At 39.5% G+C, this 15,231-nt stretch overlaps 2 protein-coding genes across 2 annotated transcripts in view; one reads left to right on the top strand and one right to left on the bottom strand.

Annotated features, from left to right (window-relative positions):
- The window catches only part of LOC118407287 (EF-hand calcium-binding domain-containing protein 5-like), a 22,308-nt gene extending 16,855 nt beyond the window's left edge, over positions 1–5,453 (bottom strand). The window contains exons 1-7 of the mRNA XM_035807744.1: positions 5,297–5,453; positions 4,510–4,682; positions 3,365–3,577; positions 2,514–2,704; positions 1,800–1,956; positions 1,262–1,325; positions 605–688 (exon numbers count right to left, since the gene is read on the bottom strand). Coding sequence (XP_035663637.1) covers positions 605–688; positions 1,262–1,325; positions 1,800–1,956; positions 2,514–2,704; positions 3,365–3,577; positions 4,510–4,677 — 877 coding nt within the window. The 5' untranslated portion in view covers positions 4,678–4,682; positions 5,297–5,453. The remainder of the gene's footprint in view (positions 1–604; positions 689–1,261; positions 1,326–1,799; positions 1,957–2,513; positions 2,705–3,364; positions 3,578–4,509; positions 4,683–5,296) is intronic.
- A 102-nt stretch (positions 5,454–5,555) lies between these two features.
- LOC118407297 (protein phosphatase Slingshot homolog 2-like) overlaps positions 5,556–15,231 on the top strand; it is an 18,492-nt gene continuing 8,816 nt past the window's right edge. Inside the window, exons 1-13 of the mRNA XM_035807759.1 lie at positions 5,556–5,844; positions 7,459–7,494; positions 8,656–8,702; positions 9,231–9,322; positions 10,592–10,714; positions 11,338–11,402; positions 11,896–12,083; positions 12,330–12,395; positions 12,821–13,015; positions 13,868–13,961; positions 14,556–14,684; positions 14,796–14,842; positions 15,047–15,116. Of these exons, the coding sequence (XP_035663652.1) occupies positions 5,776–5,844; positions 7,459–7,494; positions 8,656–8,702; positions 9,231–9,322; positions 10,592–10,714; positions 11,338–11,402; positions 11,896–12,083; positions 12,330–12,395; positions 12,821–13,015; positions 13,868–13,961; positions 14,556–14,684; positions 14,796–14,842; positions 15,047–15,116 (1,221 nt within the window). The 5' untranslated portion in view covers positions 5,556–5,775. The remainder of the gene's footprint in view (positions 5,845–7,458; positions 7,495–8,655; positions 8,703–9,230; positions 9,323–10,591; positions 10,715–11,337; positions 11,403–11,895; positions 12,084–12,329; positions 12,396–12,820; positions 13,016–13,867; positions 13,962–14,555; positions 14,685–14,795; positions 14,843–15,046; positions 15,117–15,231) is intronic.

Consider the following 15,231-nt stretch of genomic DNA (forward strand, 5'->3'; position numbering starts at 1 on the left):
CTACTTCTAATTTGGTGTAGAGTGCTAGTTACTCATTGATAGTGAAGCAATAAATTATTTACAATTCGGATAAAACAGAAAAATGGTTATTAGCCCCATCTTGTTTGAGTCATTTATAATGAGAATGTTGCTGGACTTGTCTGGTACTAAATACTAAATTAGACACTCAGTTATCAGGTTTAGTCATTGCTCTTACCTAGCCTTATATGCATAAGAATGTGAATTTATTGGGCTTAAATTTCTTCTCTAAGTGACACAATTTGAGGCAAATTTGAACTAACTCTTGTGATGATCACTTAAGCCCAATAAATTCACATATTTGACAATTCCCTATCAATATGCAGGGATATGAAGGCACACAGACTTTGATAAATGTGATCTCTATTGGTAGAGATCTCGATCGTAGTATCTGTCGACAGAAACTCCGATCGGGATCTCCACCGGTAGAATCGCCATTTCTACCAGATCGGAGTCTGTACCCTGACAAATATATTGCTGACAAACGTAGGCAAATCTGACAATAAGACTACAAGTAGTACAACAGTCCATGGAGGATATTCCTGAAAACAAAACAACATAAGATACTACAAAACTATAATCCAACAGTGACTCACGTTAATGAAGGCCTCCTGGCCCAGCCCCTTCCCTGTCTCATCTGTGGGCTCCAGCTCCTTACTGAAGGCAGACACTGGCAACAGGACAGATGAAAGGTTAGACAACAGAACTTCACACTCACTGTTCATCAACATCACTCTCTGAATTGCAACTGCCATGTATGATCTTACTGGTACATTGTACATTCAAATATTTTATATTACATATATCCCTAGCTGATACCCAAGCTAGGGTAAGGCATTCTCACCATATCTAACGGCTATAGTTAGATAGTATATCTACCATCAATTATATAGTTGGAAAGCAAACACAAACACGCGTACGCCATGTTTGTGCAAGGTTTTCACCATTTGTGTACAGCTGTAGAGACACTAGAGTAGCTACAGCTAGTAAACTCATCTTACCAAAAGAAAAAAGATGCATGATACTAAAGCACACTTGTTTTTAACCTAGTACCTGCCTCAAATGAATGAGGAGCGGTTTCAACTAGAGCGAGACTCCTGCCTAACCGAAGAACTCTACTCTACTCTACTCTACTCAAAAGACTACCTTTTTAATCTATAAAAGCTTCAATTTTGCAAGGTGTTGTACCATTAGCGACCGAACAGGAAATGCCTGAGGCATGAAATACACCTGTTCCACCCACCTGCCTGTATGTCCTCCGGAAGATGGGCGACAATCTCCTTAAAGGATCTCAGTGCACTTTGAACCTGGTGAAGGAAACAAAAAAGTGTCAATGGTCAAAACTTTTCTCGGTCTTGAATACTGGAGTCAGCTATTGATGTATTGTTCAATCTGTTTTTCTGACTATAGGAAAATGATGTACTGATATCATAGAGAAATAATTCATTTTTGATATCTAAATTTTGTTCAATGACGTTAGATGCTGTTTTCATATGCAAATATGTATCTATGTACAGAATCAAAAAATGCAGGTATTCTGAGATAAGTTAACTGAAAGTGAATATGGCAGTGGATGCACAGACAGCATCGCAAGAACATGTTCTAGAGTTCTGTTCATGAAGGTTAGACATCCAGGTAAAAAGATATGCCAGTGTCACTGACGAAGATGGTGGATGCCATTTGAAACGTCTGACAGTTTCCAAAACCATATCCAGTTGCTTCAGAGTAACTGCTTTTTGGCGTATATTCTAGAGTTCCGTTAAAAAGGACACAATTCTGACCAATGAGAGCTGCACGTTCCCGTCCTCGTCGCGTATCCAGTGGTGGAACTGAGCCTTCAGGCTCTCGACGCGCCGCGTGGACTCCAGCTGTCTCAGCCGCTCCGACATCTCTCGCTCCTCCCGCTTCTGCCGGGCCTCGGCCTTCACACGCGCAAGCCTGGGAAACGGAACACGGACAATTTTCAATTTACTTCAACTTGAGTACCATTTCATAATCCTACATCTATCAAAAATGTTGGTTCGTCGATTTTAAAAACTACCATTAATTCAGAAGATCAACTTGAAAACACTCAGAGTCTGAGCTATAGGTACAGCTATAGGGACAACAGTTACTATAGATAGGTACAGCTATAGGCATCACTATAAGTACAGCTATAGGTACAGCTGTACTGCAACAGGTATAGGCAATCATTACAGTAACAGTTACAGGTAAAGCTACAGGGACCGGGGATAGCTAGGTACCACTTGAGGCACAGCTACAGGATCAGCTGCATACCTGGTGTCCTACAGGAACAGCTATTACAGCTATATATAGGAACAGCTAAGGCACAGCTATAGGTACAGCTATATACACAGCTACAGGAACAGCTGCATACCTGGTGTCCTGATAGGACATGACCTCCCTCTTCAGCTGTTCCAAGACTTACAGGTTCAGCTATTATAGGTACAGCTATATATTAGGTACTACTGTAAGCTATAGGGATAGCTACAAACCTTGTGTCCTGATAGGACATGACCTCCCTCTTCAGCTGTTCCGAGACCTCCTGCATGCCTCGGAAGTACGGCGAGGCCTCGGCAAAGTTGCTGTACCGCGGGTTGTTCCTCATGAGGTACTGGGCCAGGTAGTTGATGGGGTTGAAGTCCCGCGTCACACCCTCCGTGTGCTCGAGCCCGCGGCGCTCCACCTATAATATAGTTACTGTAATTCCTGATTTTTTCAATGTACGTTTGTTCGGTTTTCACAGTGACGACTATAAAGTGAACTTATCATTACCGATAACAAATCATTTGTCTTGGTGACAATAACAAATAATTCGTTCACCGTGGACATTTAGTTAGTTCCGAGAACAAGTTGAATTTTCTCAGACCATGAAAGTTTGGTACTGAGGAGACAAAGTGAATTACAGTTTTAGAGTAGCTGCTAATCAACTGTGCCGATCGACTCAATTTTGTTGCAAAGTTATGAGTCCACCTATATATGTCATTAATTTGTTTAAGTTATACTGTTCATTTCTTTGTCAGTTACATCCACTTGCTTATCTAATCTATATCATTTTAGTTGTTACAACAATTGATGTTTTGTTATTTATGTTAAAGCTTATTGATGACCTCTGACCCCTCCTCATTAACTTAAGTTCACTGAGTTGAATTTTATTTTGATACTTCAGTTTACTTTCAATACTTCTTAATGTTATACTTGTACATTTATGTTGACTTAAATAATGTTTTTTCATTGTTTTGTAGTCTTAAATGGACTCCAGAAAGAATAGATTTTGTGAGTATATTGTAAAGTAAATGGAGATCGAAATAAACAAACAAACAAATGAACAAACAAACAAACACACCTCCCGGAGAAGTTTCTCCACCCCCAGGATCAGGGTGGGGAGGAGTTTGTCCACCATGTAGCAGCGCACGTCGATCGTCACCTTGTCATCGTTCAGCCAGTCTTTTGTCAGGATGTCGATCGGGACTTTGCTGGCCAGTCGCTGGGCCTCCTCTCGGGACTCCTCCAGCCTGCGCTTCTTTTCTTCCCTCATTCCCTGGATCCTCCCCATCACCTGTGGGTGTAGTCCATTGTTGTTGTTTTTATTTCTGTTTGCTATTATCATGTGAATTATCTTGTCTTGTAATTCTTTCACATCACTGATGATTAGCTGTTTACAATTAATTGTAATCTACCAATATATATTTAAATTTTGTTATCTAATATATAATGTTATAGAAGCAGATCTCATAGGCATTATGACTCTTATAGGGCAATGACCCCTAATTGACGGCTGCGCAGAAGGTCCCCGGTGAGTCCCCACAGGATTGATTTTTAAAAGTATCAGAAGATGTGTTTTTCTTTGGAAATGTTGGCATCTTGGAGCTGTATTCTACAGGTAAGGGTTGTAGGTTTTTTATTATGTCGAAAAAAACAGACTTTTAAGCCTGTTTTGGGTGCCTGGAACACTAGAAAGAAGTTTGTTATGTAGCTGTCATTGTAGTGCCAGATGGGGTCAAAGGTCACCGAGTTGCGTTTGGATGCAAATCACCGGTCAGAAAGTTCCGAAAAGTTGAGAATGGACATTTTAGAAGCCGGGCTACCCTCTCAATGTTAGTTTTTCGAGAACGAAACGTCAGGTAGGTGACTTTTGACAGCTTCTATTTGCCATTAAATGCATTATAAGGATAGGGAAGACATGATTGGTGGTCACTGCTCTTATACAAAACTATGCTATGCTATGCTATATATCTGTGCCTGTATCTACACATGTATATAGCCAGTATAACCACCATTTGGCGTAACACACCAGCAATGTCTTTGTTCTTTACTATTAAAGAATAAATTACTTCATGTTATATTCATTACTTTTGATTAATTAATGGTACATGGAGGAGGGTTTGGCATATTACATTTTATGGGCTGCTTTCTCTACTCCTGCACGTTTTAGAAATACTTCACTTTATTGTTTTTATATGTACAAATAAAACAAACAAACAAACAAACCTGCTGTTCGTGGTTTCGTCTCCATCTGCGCACGAAGCTCTTGGCCATGGTGAGTGCATGGAGGGTGGGGGAGGCGTGTTCCTCCCCCAGGGGGGTGGGGGCTTTGGAGCCCGAGGGGGAGGGGCCCTTTGGGGGGCTGGGCACCATGGCGAACTGGACCTGCGACATCTCAGCTGGAAAATAAACATGCGCTCAGTTTTGTGTCAAAAGTAAGCAGATGTATTCTGCAGTAATACAACATTTAACATCTGAAATACATTAGACCCACACCATACACACATTCACCGTGATACTAGTATATTGCTTAGTTGGAGTATAGTTGACCATACGAAAGTTTCTAAACTTTTTGCGGTGTAAATAAAGCTCGTTCATAAAAACACAGGCAGACAGACAGAAGCGAATTCAGACAGACACACCAAAACAATACTTTAACTTGTGGTGGAATTATGAAGCTGAGGTTTCAGGATTATGGCTTCTTCTTCTTCTTCTTCTGACTAATGAAATACTAGTACATAATTCTAAACTAAAGTATGTCAAATAATTTCACTCCTTTTTAGTGCATTAATCTCTTTGTCTCACCAACAGCATACGTTCAATATAGGAGGTTGACTGTCATTTTATAATAGCTATAATTTACTGTAATACAACAACAACCTAAGATTCTAAGCACACTGTCAACAACGCGAACTGTCAAACAACAAACTTCTCTGTCAAACTCCGACCCCAAAAACATCACAAAGCCCACTTTACTACATCACAGGCACAAAATCATCAACAAAACACTTACTTGTGTCTACCTGACCCTCCTGTTGTCAATCATGACGAAGAAAACGTCAGGAAAAGTACGAGAAGTCGTGCAAAGTGTCACACTGGTGTTGCTAGGAGGATGACCTTTGACCCTTTGTCCTCTTCCCTTTCGGTTGTGTTTTTTCTCTCTAGAATTAAAGTTTAGCCACAAAACGTACCACAAACTGCAACTTGAGAAATATCATTGTTCATTTTGATGTTTTAGAATTCTTTGTTTCACCAATTTTAGATTTTATTTCGTGCAAAGAGCTAAGGTCACCCCGCATGCGCAGTTGTTTAAAAGATCAATCCTTCGTTCACAAATTTCTGGCCAGAATGAGGAACAAAACACGGTAAAGTACGGGACTAAAACCTCACGTATCTGCCGCTGTGCTAGCTGAGAGACAAGCGTGTTCCCCTGTGTGTGTAGTGAAGAGGCTGGTGTACTTGATGTGAAGTGCTGAAGCGGGAAAAGCGAGCATGTCTCTGGTGACAGTGCAGCGGTCCCCCACCCCCAGTAACAGCGGCTCCAGTTCGGGCTCGGTGGAGGTCAGTTCATCTGTCATTCTTCCCTCGTTCCCGCCACAGTTCCGAACTAAAACCTTACAGATTAACAAATAAGCTCTCTGCAAAACATGCAAGTTTTGTTGACAAGAAAGGCGGTTGTTGTTTTCACGTGACACGCGTTTGGGACGACTCTACGTGGGTTCACACTTGGGGAGGGTGGGGTGGGGCCGCCGGTCCAGATAAAAATCGGAACAAAAATTCGTGACATACTGCAGAAATGACTGTCATGTAAGCTAAGCTTTCACTGTACAAGACACAGAATACATTCTTTAGTAAGAAATGATCGGAGTTATGTTTGTACCAAATTTGAATAGTGAAGAATAACGTTAAAGGACTAAAACCTTGTATCTACAACAACGTTGTAAAGAGCAGAAGTCAAGAGCTACAAAAAAGTGAAAAGTTGCCAAACGACTGTCGTCTGAAAATGACGTCATCTGTCCTGACGTGCACAGCTGACACTGAGCTGCCAGCTTGTTTTGGTCTCAAATTCCCTGTTTTCATACTTCAGATGCTGTAAACAAAGCTAGCACAACAACATGACATTATTTTATGTTCCTCACTGAATTAAACCAACTTGTTCAAGCTGTGGTAACTCTACATCATTGTGTCATGTAATGTAAGTTACTAACGTTACATGTGGTTGTGAACTTGAATTTGAAGTTTTGACATCCCGAAATTCCAAGGTGACCCTTTGCGGACACTGATGTGATGTTACGAATACAAGTCCCAGATTGTTGTCTTTAATTTTTGGCAGTTGTGTTGTTTCAAACATCCTTTGAATTTTATTTTATTTTATTTTTGCCTAAGAATCTGGTACATTCTCTATCTAGTTACAGAAAATAACCACTGGCAAAGAAGATATAAAAGACATATTGTAAACGAGATCAGTAAATTAAGTCAACCCATACAACCGCTTGAAAGCAATGCTCTTTCAAATTTTGTTTTGCTTCATATGATAATGATGATAAGTAGTAATAAAATGTCATTCACACAAACATGTATACCTAAGTAATGCATATGCATATGGAGACCAGTGTAAAAACGTATTTTGAGCTGTGACATGAAAAGTCAATGACCCTGATTCGAGTCTGATTTCATCACGATTTTACTACATTTGCCAATGTTGTATAAATTGGATTGCATTGGTCTTACTCGCATTTCGTACTCTGGCAAAATCTTTATATTAGATAATAACAATATGTTCAATAGGCAATGATCTAGCCTTGGTACCATAAAAGTTATATAGTTCTCAGCCTGTATTTACAGTGGTTATGATCAGCAAAGTGGCCAATAACAAAAAATAATAAAGAAATGATGATAAAGTAATAAGCACAATGGTACTATAATTGAGTTTAATCCAAACCACTTGAATAAACATAATCAGAACTCTGAAAATTGTATAATTGTATTTGTAACCCATAAGTTAAAATTGTTACCTGCTCGAATAAACAGAATCCGAACACTGATAGTGATAATTGTATTTATTAACTATAATTATGAATTATAACCCATAAGTAAACATTATTACCTGCTTGAGTTGTACGTTCTGTTCTGTTGAAAAGTCGTTCTGTTGTACTTTTGTTCATGCAAAACCAGATCTACGTGAACAATTCCCTCCCGAGCTCCAGCAAGGTATTTATTCAGAACTTTGTTTTCTACTTTAGTTTCTTCTGTTCTTAACCTAACACTGGGCACCATGGATTAATCACAATGAAGTAATGTATTAGAGACACTGCACCCGGGGAATACACCAGTGGGAAATGGTCTCCTCCAGAGAGATCCATGCTTTTGTGATGATCCCTGCTGCTTTTCTCTGTACTTGGATGATTCATGAAAAATAGATGTATTCAAAGTTCCACATGTAAATCATTGTCATTCTGCGGCATTAGGACACTGACTCTGGCAACATGTACTACTAGTAGCTGAATTAATGTGTGAAATTTCCTTTTGAAACACAAATTAAAAAAGAAAATCATCAGGAAATGTGGAACCATTTTCTTGCCAGTTTTGACAGTCTATTTGTTTTGTCGGTCAATGATATTTAGGCCAGTGACCTATTTTTAAAGTACTAGTAACTTAAAACACACACAACTACGTACAGTAATAGGACACAGGAGTTATTTTACACAAACATCTCACCTGCTGACGTTTTGATGTCTGTCAGAGATCTTCAGACATCTTCATCATCTTGACATTGAAACGTCAGCAGGTGAAAATAACTGGTTGTGTAAAAGAAAACTCCTATGTTCTATGAATAGTAATGATATACCAATCTGATGAAGTTATTTTTGGTTCCATACAGCAATGCATAATGGACAGGAAATAGTAGCTTCACAAATCAGGCCTCTACGTCAGATGTTGAAAAATCTTTTTAAACATCCTGAATTTATCAAAACATTCTAACTAAATGGTATCACAATGAATAGAGTTCCTGCCACTGCAAATAAATAGATAAATTGCACAAAACCCAGGCTATGCAATGGTACTAGTACATAATCTTTAATCCATAATATAGTGATCCTAATAATAATTCACCGTCAGATGGAAACTTGCACAATGCCAATTGATACTGTAAGACAACTTGTCAAGCTAGTGCAGTAGACTACAGTACAAGAGTGTAATCATATCAAACTTGGGTGATTCACAGATGTACAATTGCTGTTTCCTAAACACTGGTGACAGAAGTGTACAATCTCAATAGATATTGTAGGAAAGGTTTACAAGGACTACAGACTTTATAATTACATTAGTGTTTGGTGATTCACCGATGTCCGCTTGCTGTTTCCTTATCAGGATGCTGATGATGAGTCAGAGGAGAAGAGACTGAAGCGAACCCACAGGTCAGTCCTCATCACACATTCATGTGCACCAGTACTGATGATGACATTTATCAGGAACAAAACTGGTGACATCACATAATGTGATGCATGTTTGGTGTACTTATTGCAAAAATTCTTATCATCAGATATGTAAACTCTATGTAAAAATAGTGATTATATGTTTGTGCCATAGTGCTTGCAGACCAGTGGTTAGTGTCCCTAATTCTGGAACAAATTGTGACAGTTTGAAACCAGGCTGCTGTCACTCATCCAACTTGGGCATTACTGCTTCCAAAATCATATCCAGTTGCTTGAGTAACTGCTTTTGGGCATATCTTACTACCTGGATGTCTAACCTTCATTGGTGTACTACTACTACTGATACTAGAAAAAGTTGCAGTACATACTTTGTTATACATGTAGTTGTCAAAAAAAGCTCCCGCTGGTATTTCAACCCAGTCCTGTATAAACTGTGCATAGCCCTTTTGTTCTGACGTGTGAAAGGTTGGAATTAAATTTGAATTAAAACTCTCTGTGTTTCCCCTGCAGTCTCTGTGAGAGTTACGTGGCCATTAAGGACTGTGTGCTGATCCTGCCGCAGAGTGATAATGTGCAGCGCCCAGCCAGGTCCACCAGGGGAGGTGGGGACAAAATTATTTTCCTTCTCCTTCTTCTACTTCTACTTCTTCTCTTGACGTTAGACACAGCCACAGCCACAGAGGTGTTCCTTCCTCTAGCATGTCCAAAAATGTCTTGTACAATAATTATTGTTGTGCAATAAAGTTATTGTATTTACTAGAAATCACCAGCGACAGACATAAAAGATTAAAAAACACAAGACAGTATGTAAATATTTGTGCGGAAAGTTATAACCAGCAGTGATCTGTCAGTCATGTCACCTGATACTTCCTCTGTCCTTCGCTACACTCCAGCTGCACGCCACAAACATTCCTGACATGAAGCTATTTGTCCCTGTAAAACTTTGTCCCTGTAAAATTTGACGTCAGTGTAATTAAGGACAACACAATGGCAGGGACAGGTAAACAGCCAGGTCTGGTTTTGTTTTATTTGCCGTCTCTTTGAGTTTCTTTAAACTTTTGAAAAGTAGGCTTTTTACAGATGCTATACTGTCAGCCAGTCTTTGAAACTTGAATGTTACTGCAACGTTATAGATTTGAAAATTCATGTAGACATATAGAATAGTTTTTTTATGTTTTGGCATGAATGGCTGCTGAGTTGACAAATAATGGCTTACAGTTAGAATACTCTTCATTTTGATGCAAAATTTGATGACGAAATATTTCAAGACCTGATTGCTGACTCCTATGACAAATGTATATTTTTATCACTGTTGACAATTTATATGTTGCTTTACTTTGCTGTGCTATCATTATGCCCACAGAATCAAGCTGACATATACTAAATATTTACATGTGACATATGTCTGTACCTGTCAGCTTTTTGGTGCAACACACCAGCTTTACAGTCATGCAGTAGTGGCTAATAACTTTTTATTGAAGGACTTGCAAACATTCTCAGATTGGTAATGTACTACACCAAACAAGCAAACAAACAAATATTGGTTGGAAACATCAATGTCTCTTGTTGAAATATGTGTAAAAAGAAAGGTCAGCTGTTGGCCATGAAGAAAAGTGGACCTGCTAAAAAGAATTTTGCAACTCAGACAGACCCGAGTCAGCTTACAGATGTGCCATATGCCATATGCACAGACTGTCACTTTTGTTCAGGACTGTTTAGCCATACTGTGGGGCTGATATCAATTAGGATTTTTCTATGGTCAATCTTGACTGAGGCCATATATGACCATTAAGATACAAAGGAAGGAAGTATTTTTAGAGATAAAATGTTTTTATCATGTTGTGCTGTGTTGTGTGTAAACCTATGATTAGCCATGAAGAGGCAGCGTCGGGAGGGCACAGACGATCTGTTAGAGATGACGTGTCACCTGCCCTGTTTTATCTACCTGTCCTACCAGGGGTACTACATACACTGCAGACACTATCTGCCGCAGGGTACCCCTATCAGTTCTCTTTCATTTCTCTCATATTTCTGGTTTTCTTCTTTATCTTTGCTTTCATTTCTATTCCGTGTTTTTGTAAATTTTTGTGATTACTTCTGGGTCAGGCTTTCTTTGCTGTCTACTTGCTTATTGCTTATCAACATACTAGGTCTTGAGATGGGAATCTGTCTGATTTAGTTGTATGACTTATACGTTTGTATTTAATAATTACAAATTGGAAGAATGAAATTGTTTTGGTACTAGAGATCTTTGCTGACAGAGAGCCTAATCAGGATTAAAAATGTTAGATCTGGCATCCTGAATATTTCCTTTTAATACACATTGAGAGAACACATTCTTATTGTGACTTCCTTTAATATCACAACTACTTTTGAGACTCAGATCTTGAGCTCTACCGCGACATATAACAGATTCTAAGGAATGATTGACTGTACAGTATTTCTGAAGAGATTTTAGCATTGGAAAGTAAAGCAAAAGACCAGAAAGAAACCATACTACATTATAAATTGATGTGGAATTCCCAAAGAAAAGCATGTTTATCTTACCCAAGACAAGAACCCTCGCACAGGTGAGAAGCCTGACACACCTGTGTGTGACCCTGTTCTGTTGTTACAGGTGATCTACAGAACCACCTGCAGTCTATGTTCTACCTGCTGCGGCCGCAGGACACCATCAAACTCGTAAGGACTGCTCTCATGTAGTAAAGGAAGGTCATAGAAGTTCAAGTTCATCAGCACATGTCATGTTACTCTCATTGAAGTTGTGTACTGCTGTGAACGTAAAGAATACACGCCTATTGATACAGCATAACATGTTGCCCCTACGGCTGCTTAATCAGGGATGATGATGATGATGATGATGATGACTCATGCTAAAATGTATTTTCTGATTTATAGGTACTAATTAATAAGGACAAACTTTAATTTGCCCTTCTAGTAGTATGCTCTTCTAGTCTGTACTTTCTAGTCTAGTACTGTATATAATATATGTACTAGTACTGGTCCTTTTTAGCTCAGGAGGAGTTTCACTGACTAAAACTTTTTTCATGATCAGGAGTATGACAAAAATTATCCAAAATGAATATGGATAGACTTTTTTACAACTTTAATTGACAAAAAGTTAGTACATGAAAACTTTTTGTGTTTTGTTGATGAGTGTCTCTGCCCACTGCAGGCGGTCAAACTTGAGAGTGCATACCCCGACCGTATCCGCTACATGGCGATCGTCTCATGTTTCGGGCGGGAAGATACGGAGGAGAGCATCATCCTGGGTATCGATTTCCAGGACCGGCAGTCGGAGGCGTCGGTGGGGCTGGTGCTTCCCATCTGGAGTAACACCAAGGTGACGCTGGACGGAGATGGGTGCGGCGATTTTTTATTTTATTCTTTTTTCAGCTATAAGTGTTACACTACAGTAAAGAGGACAGGAGTAAAAGGGGCTCATATGTGATGATTTACCAACGTCATGGTACTGTTTATAGAACCATGTTGTGTTTTAAAGTTGACGGACATAAACAAATTGGTATTGTATACAACTGTAATTATCATGCAGATCAGCCTAAAAGAGTTGTATCAGATGTTTTCTAAAACTTTGTGCTTTTGCTACAGAGGGTTCAGTGTGAGCAGCCACGGGCGGTACTTCATCTTCAAACCTGTCTCTGTTCAGGCCATGTGGTGAGTAGACTTCTAGAAACCTTAGAAATAGTATGTTGTAACTGACAAATCAACTGTAAGTGTAACAGTCTCAACATCAGAGAGACAACTAGATAGATAAACAAGCCAAGAATACTGTAATTCAATGTACTTTTATGTTACAGTTTTCATGGTGAAGACTGTAACAGGAACTTATCCTTACGGATAAGAAATAATTAGTCTTGTTGATGATAACAAATAATTTGTTCACCATGAACATTTAGTTCTGAGAACAAGTTAAATTTTCACAAACCGTGAAAGGTGGTCACCGAGAAGACAGAGGGAATTGCAGTAATACCTCAGTCACTCCCTTGGGCAAAGTAAGGACAGTTAAAAATTCCAAATTCTGACAATCACTATTCCAAATTGGGTCAACAAGACTACATTTTCACATTTTTCTTGTCCAGGTCGGCCCTCCAGAGCCTGCACAAAGTGGCAGCCATCGCCAGGGAGTACAACTACTTTGACGGCAGCATCTTCCTGACATGGACGGGTTACTATAGCAACCGCATCTCCTCCAACCAGTCGTGTGTGAAGGAGTGGCACGTGCTGGATGACCTGATGTGCCATCGGCCGGAGTCGCCGTCCTTATATGGAGACAGGTCAGATCCGCCTCTACTGTGTTTGTCTCAGGAAACTAAGTCAATGCCAATTTCAGAGTCAGTTAGAAAGCTTACGCATGATCTTCACACTATTGGGAATGATTTTGAATAATGCTAAAGTCAGTACATTGACATATGTACAAGAATGCATCATTCAGTCATCGGCTGCAATGTCTCTTATCAGTAAACCATTTCATTGATTGACTTTGTTCTCATTAAAGGGAGATGTTGCATTGTGCCGTTGAGGATATGTATCAACCCAAAATTCTTCTATTTTGGTGTCATCTATTTGAAAAAAAAACTCTTTGTCTTTAATGTCAATGTTTTCATTTTCATTTATTTATTTAGCCAGGGACGACATATCGCCACTACGGCAGTTTTCAATGTGCCCTGCGTTACATCATAAGACAGAAATTTCCATCCATTCATTGGCATCAGAAGTTTAAAATAATTTTAAGCTAAGAGATAACCCCAGACCAGGGCTCGAAATACTGGGTGCATGTGCACCCAGGTGCACCCAAAATTGGAACTGTGCACCCAATTTTTTTCAAATATTTTCTTAGGTTTATGTATGGAAAGATATCATGTATACTAGTATACATCATATTCTTGACATCTAAGTGTTAGAATGATAATAAAAATGTCTGTCATGTTACTTGTTTAAGAATTTGGTAGCTTGTAACTAAGTTTTGTTACTAGTTTTTTTTTTTTTTACATTCTACTTAAATTTAAGTGGTGCACCCAAAAATGTTTTGGTGCACGCACTTTTTAAGCTGGGTGCACCAGTGCACCTAATCCCCAAAATGAATTTCGAGCCCTGCAGACTAACAGTGATTCCTGTTCTCTCCCCAGACCCACGGAGAAAGTGCTGACTGAGCGAAACATCCGGAAGTTCCTGAAGATGGTGATGATGCAGGTGGACCTGGAGAACGTCACCAGCAAACAGGTCGGTTTTCTGGATTTTCCTTCTGCCAGAGTCACTTTAATCTACTCTTTCCAACTCAAGTCAAACACACAGGATCTGGCAGTGGGAGTGACCTCCTTTCAGTCACAATGAGTGTTGGGCTATGGTAGATGGAGACAGCACATAGATGTTGTGTGCTTTGATCTCCCAAAATCACAACCAGGAGAATCCAGCTGAACCAACTGCTGCAGTCTTTCCTCTAGAAATATGTCAGTTGTACAGAATCTTTTCCCTTTCCATAGTTCAGTTGGATAGCAAAGTTATTTGTTCACAACCAAGTGTTGACTGGGCAGATGTTTGTTTGTTTGTTTACTTCAGGTTCGTCAGCAGGTAGAGAAGAAGATGAACACCAACCTGCATGACTTCAGGGGTTACATCGACCAGGAGATGATCATCATCCTGGGACAGATGTTTACTTGTTTGTTTGTTTGTTTGTTTGTTTACTTCAGGTTCGTCAGCAGGTAGAGAAGAAGATGAACACCAACCTGCATGATTTCAGGGGTTACATCGACCAGGAGATGATCATCATCCTGGGACAGATGTTTACTTGTTTGTTTGTTTGTTTGTTTACTTCAGGTTCGTCAGCAGGTAGAGAAGAAGATGAACACCAACCTGCATGATTTCAGGGGTTACATCGACCAGGAGATGATCATCATCCTGGGACAGATGGATGCCGCTTCTGAGATCTTCGAACACCTGTACCTGGTAAATTAACATCTCAAATACATTTATTGTATATAGTTTTCTGGAGGGAATTTGTTTTTTAATTGTGTTATGTACATGTATGTTACAATTTCTCCTTTTGTCTCATGGCAGGGTTCTGAATGGAATGCATCGAATCTTGAAGAGTTGCAGCAAAATGGGTAAGTACTAATATCTACTAATACTACTACTGCTGCTGACTACTTTAATGTGCATGTGTAATAGGTTAGGTTAGGTTAGGTTAGGGTTAGTGTTAGGTATCACCATGTTTGTCTGACAATGTTGACTACTGTAATGTGTACGAAGAGGGTTAGGGTTAGAGTTAGGTACATATACTAATCTCTACATGTATGTTTGTCTGACAGTGTTGGCTACATCCTGAATGTGACCAGAGAGATTGACAACTTCTACCCGGGCATGTTTGACTACTTTAACGTGCGTGTGGACGACGAGAGTTAGGGTTAGGGTTGTTGGGTTAGGGTTAGGGTTAGGGTTGTTGGGTAAGGGTTAGGGTTAGGGTTAGAGTTAGGGTTATGTACTAATTATCATG

The sequence above is a fragment of the Branchiostoma floridae genome, unplaced genomic scaffold, assembly GCF_000003815.2.
Source record: "Branchiostoma floridae strain S238N-H82 unplaced genomic scaffold, Bfl_VNyyK Sc7u5tJ_1189, whole genome shotgun sequence".
Classification (NCBI taxonomy): domain Eukaryota; kingdom Metazoa; phylum Chordata; class Leptocardii; order Amphioxiformes; family Branchiostomatidae; genus Branchiostoma; species Branchiostoma floridae.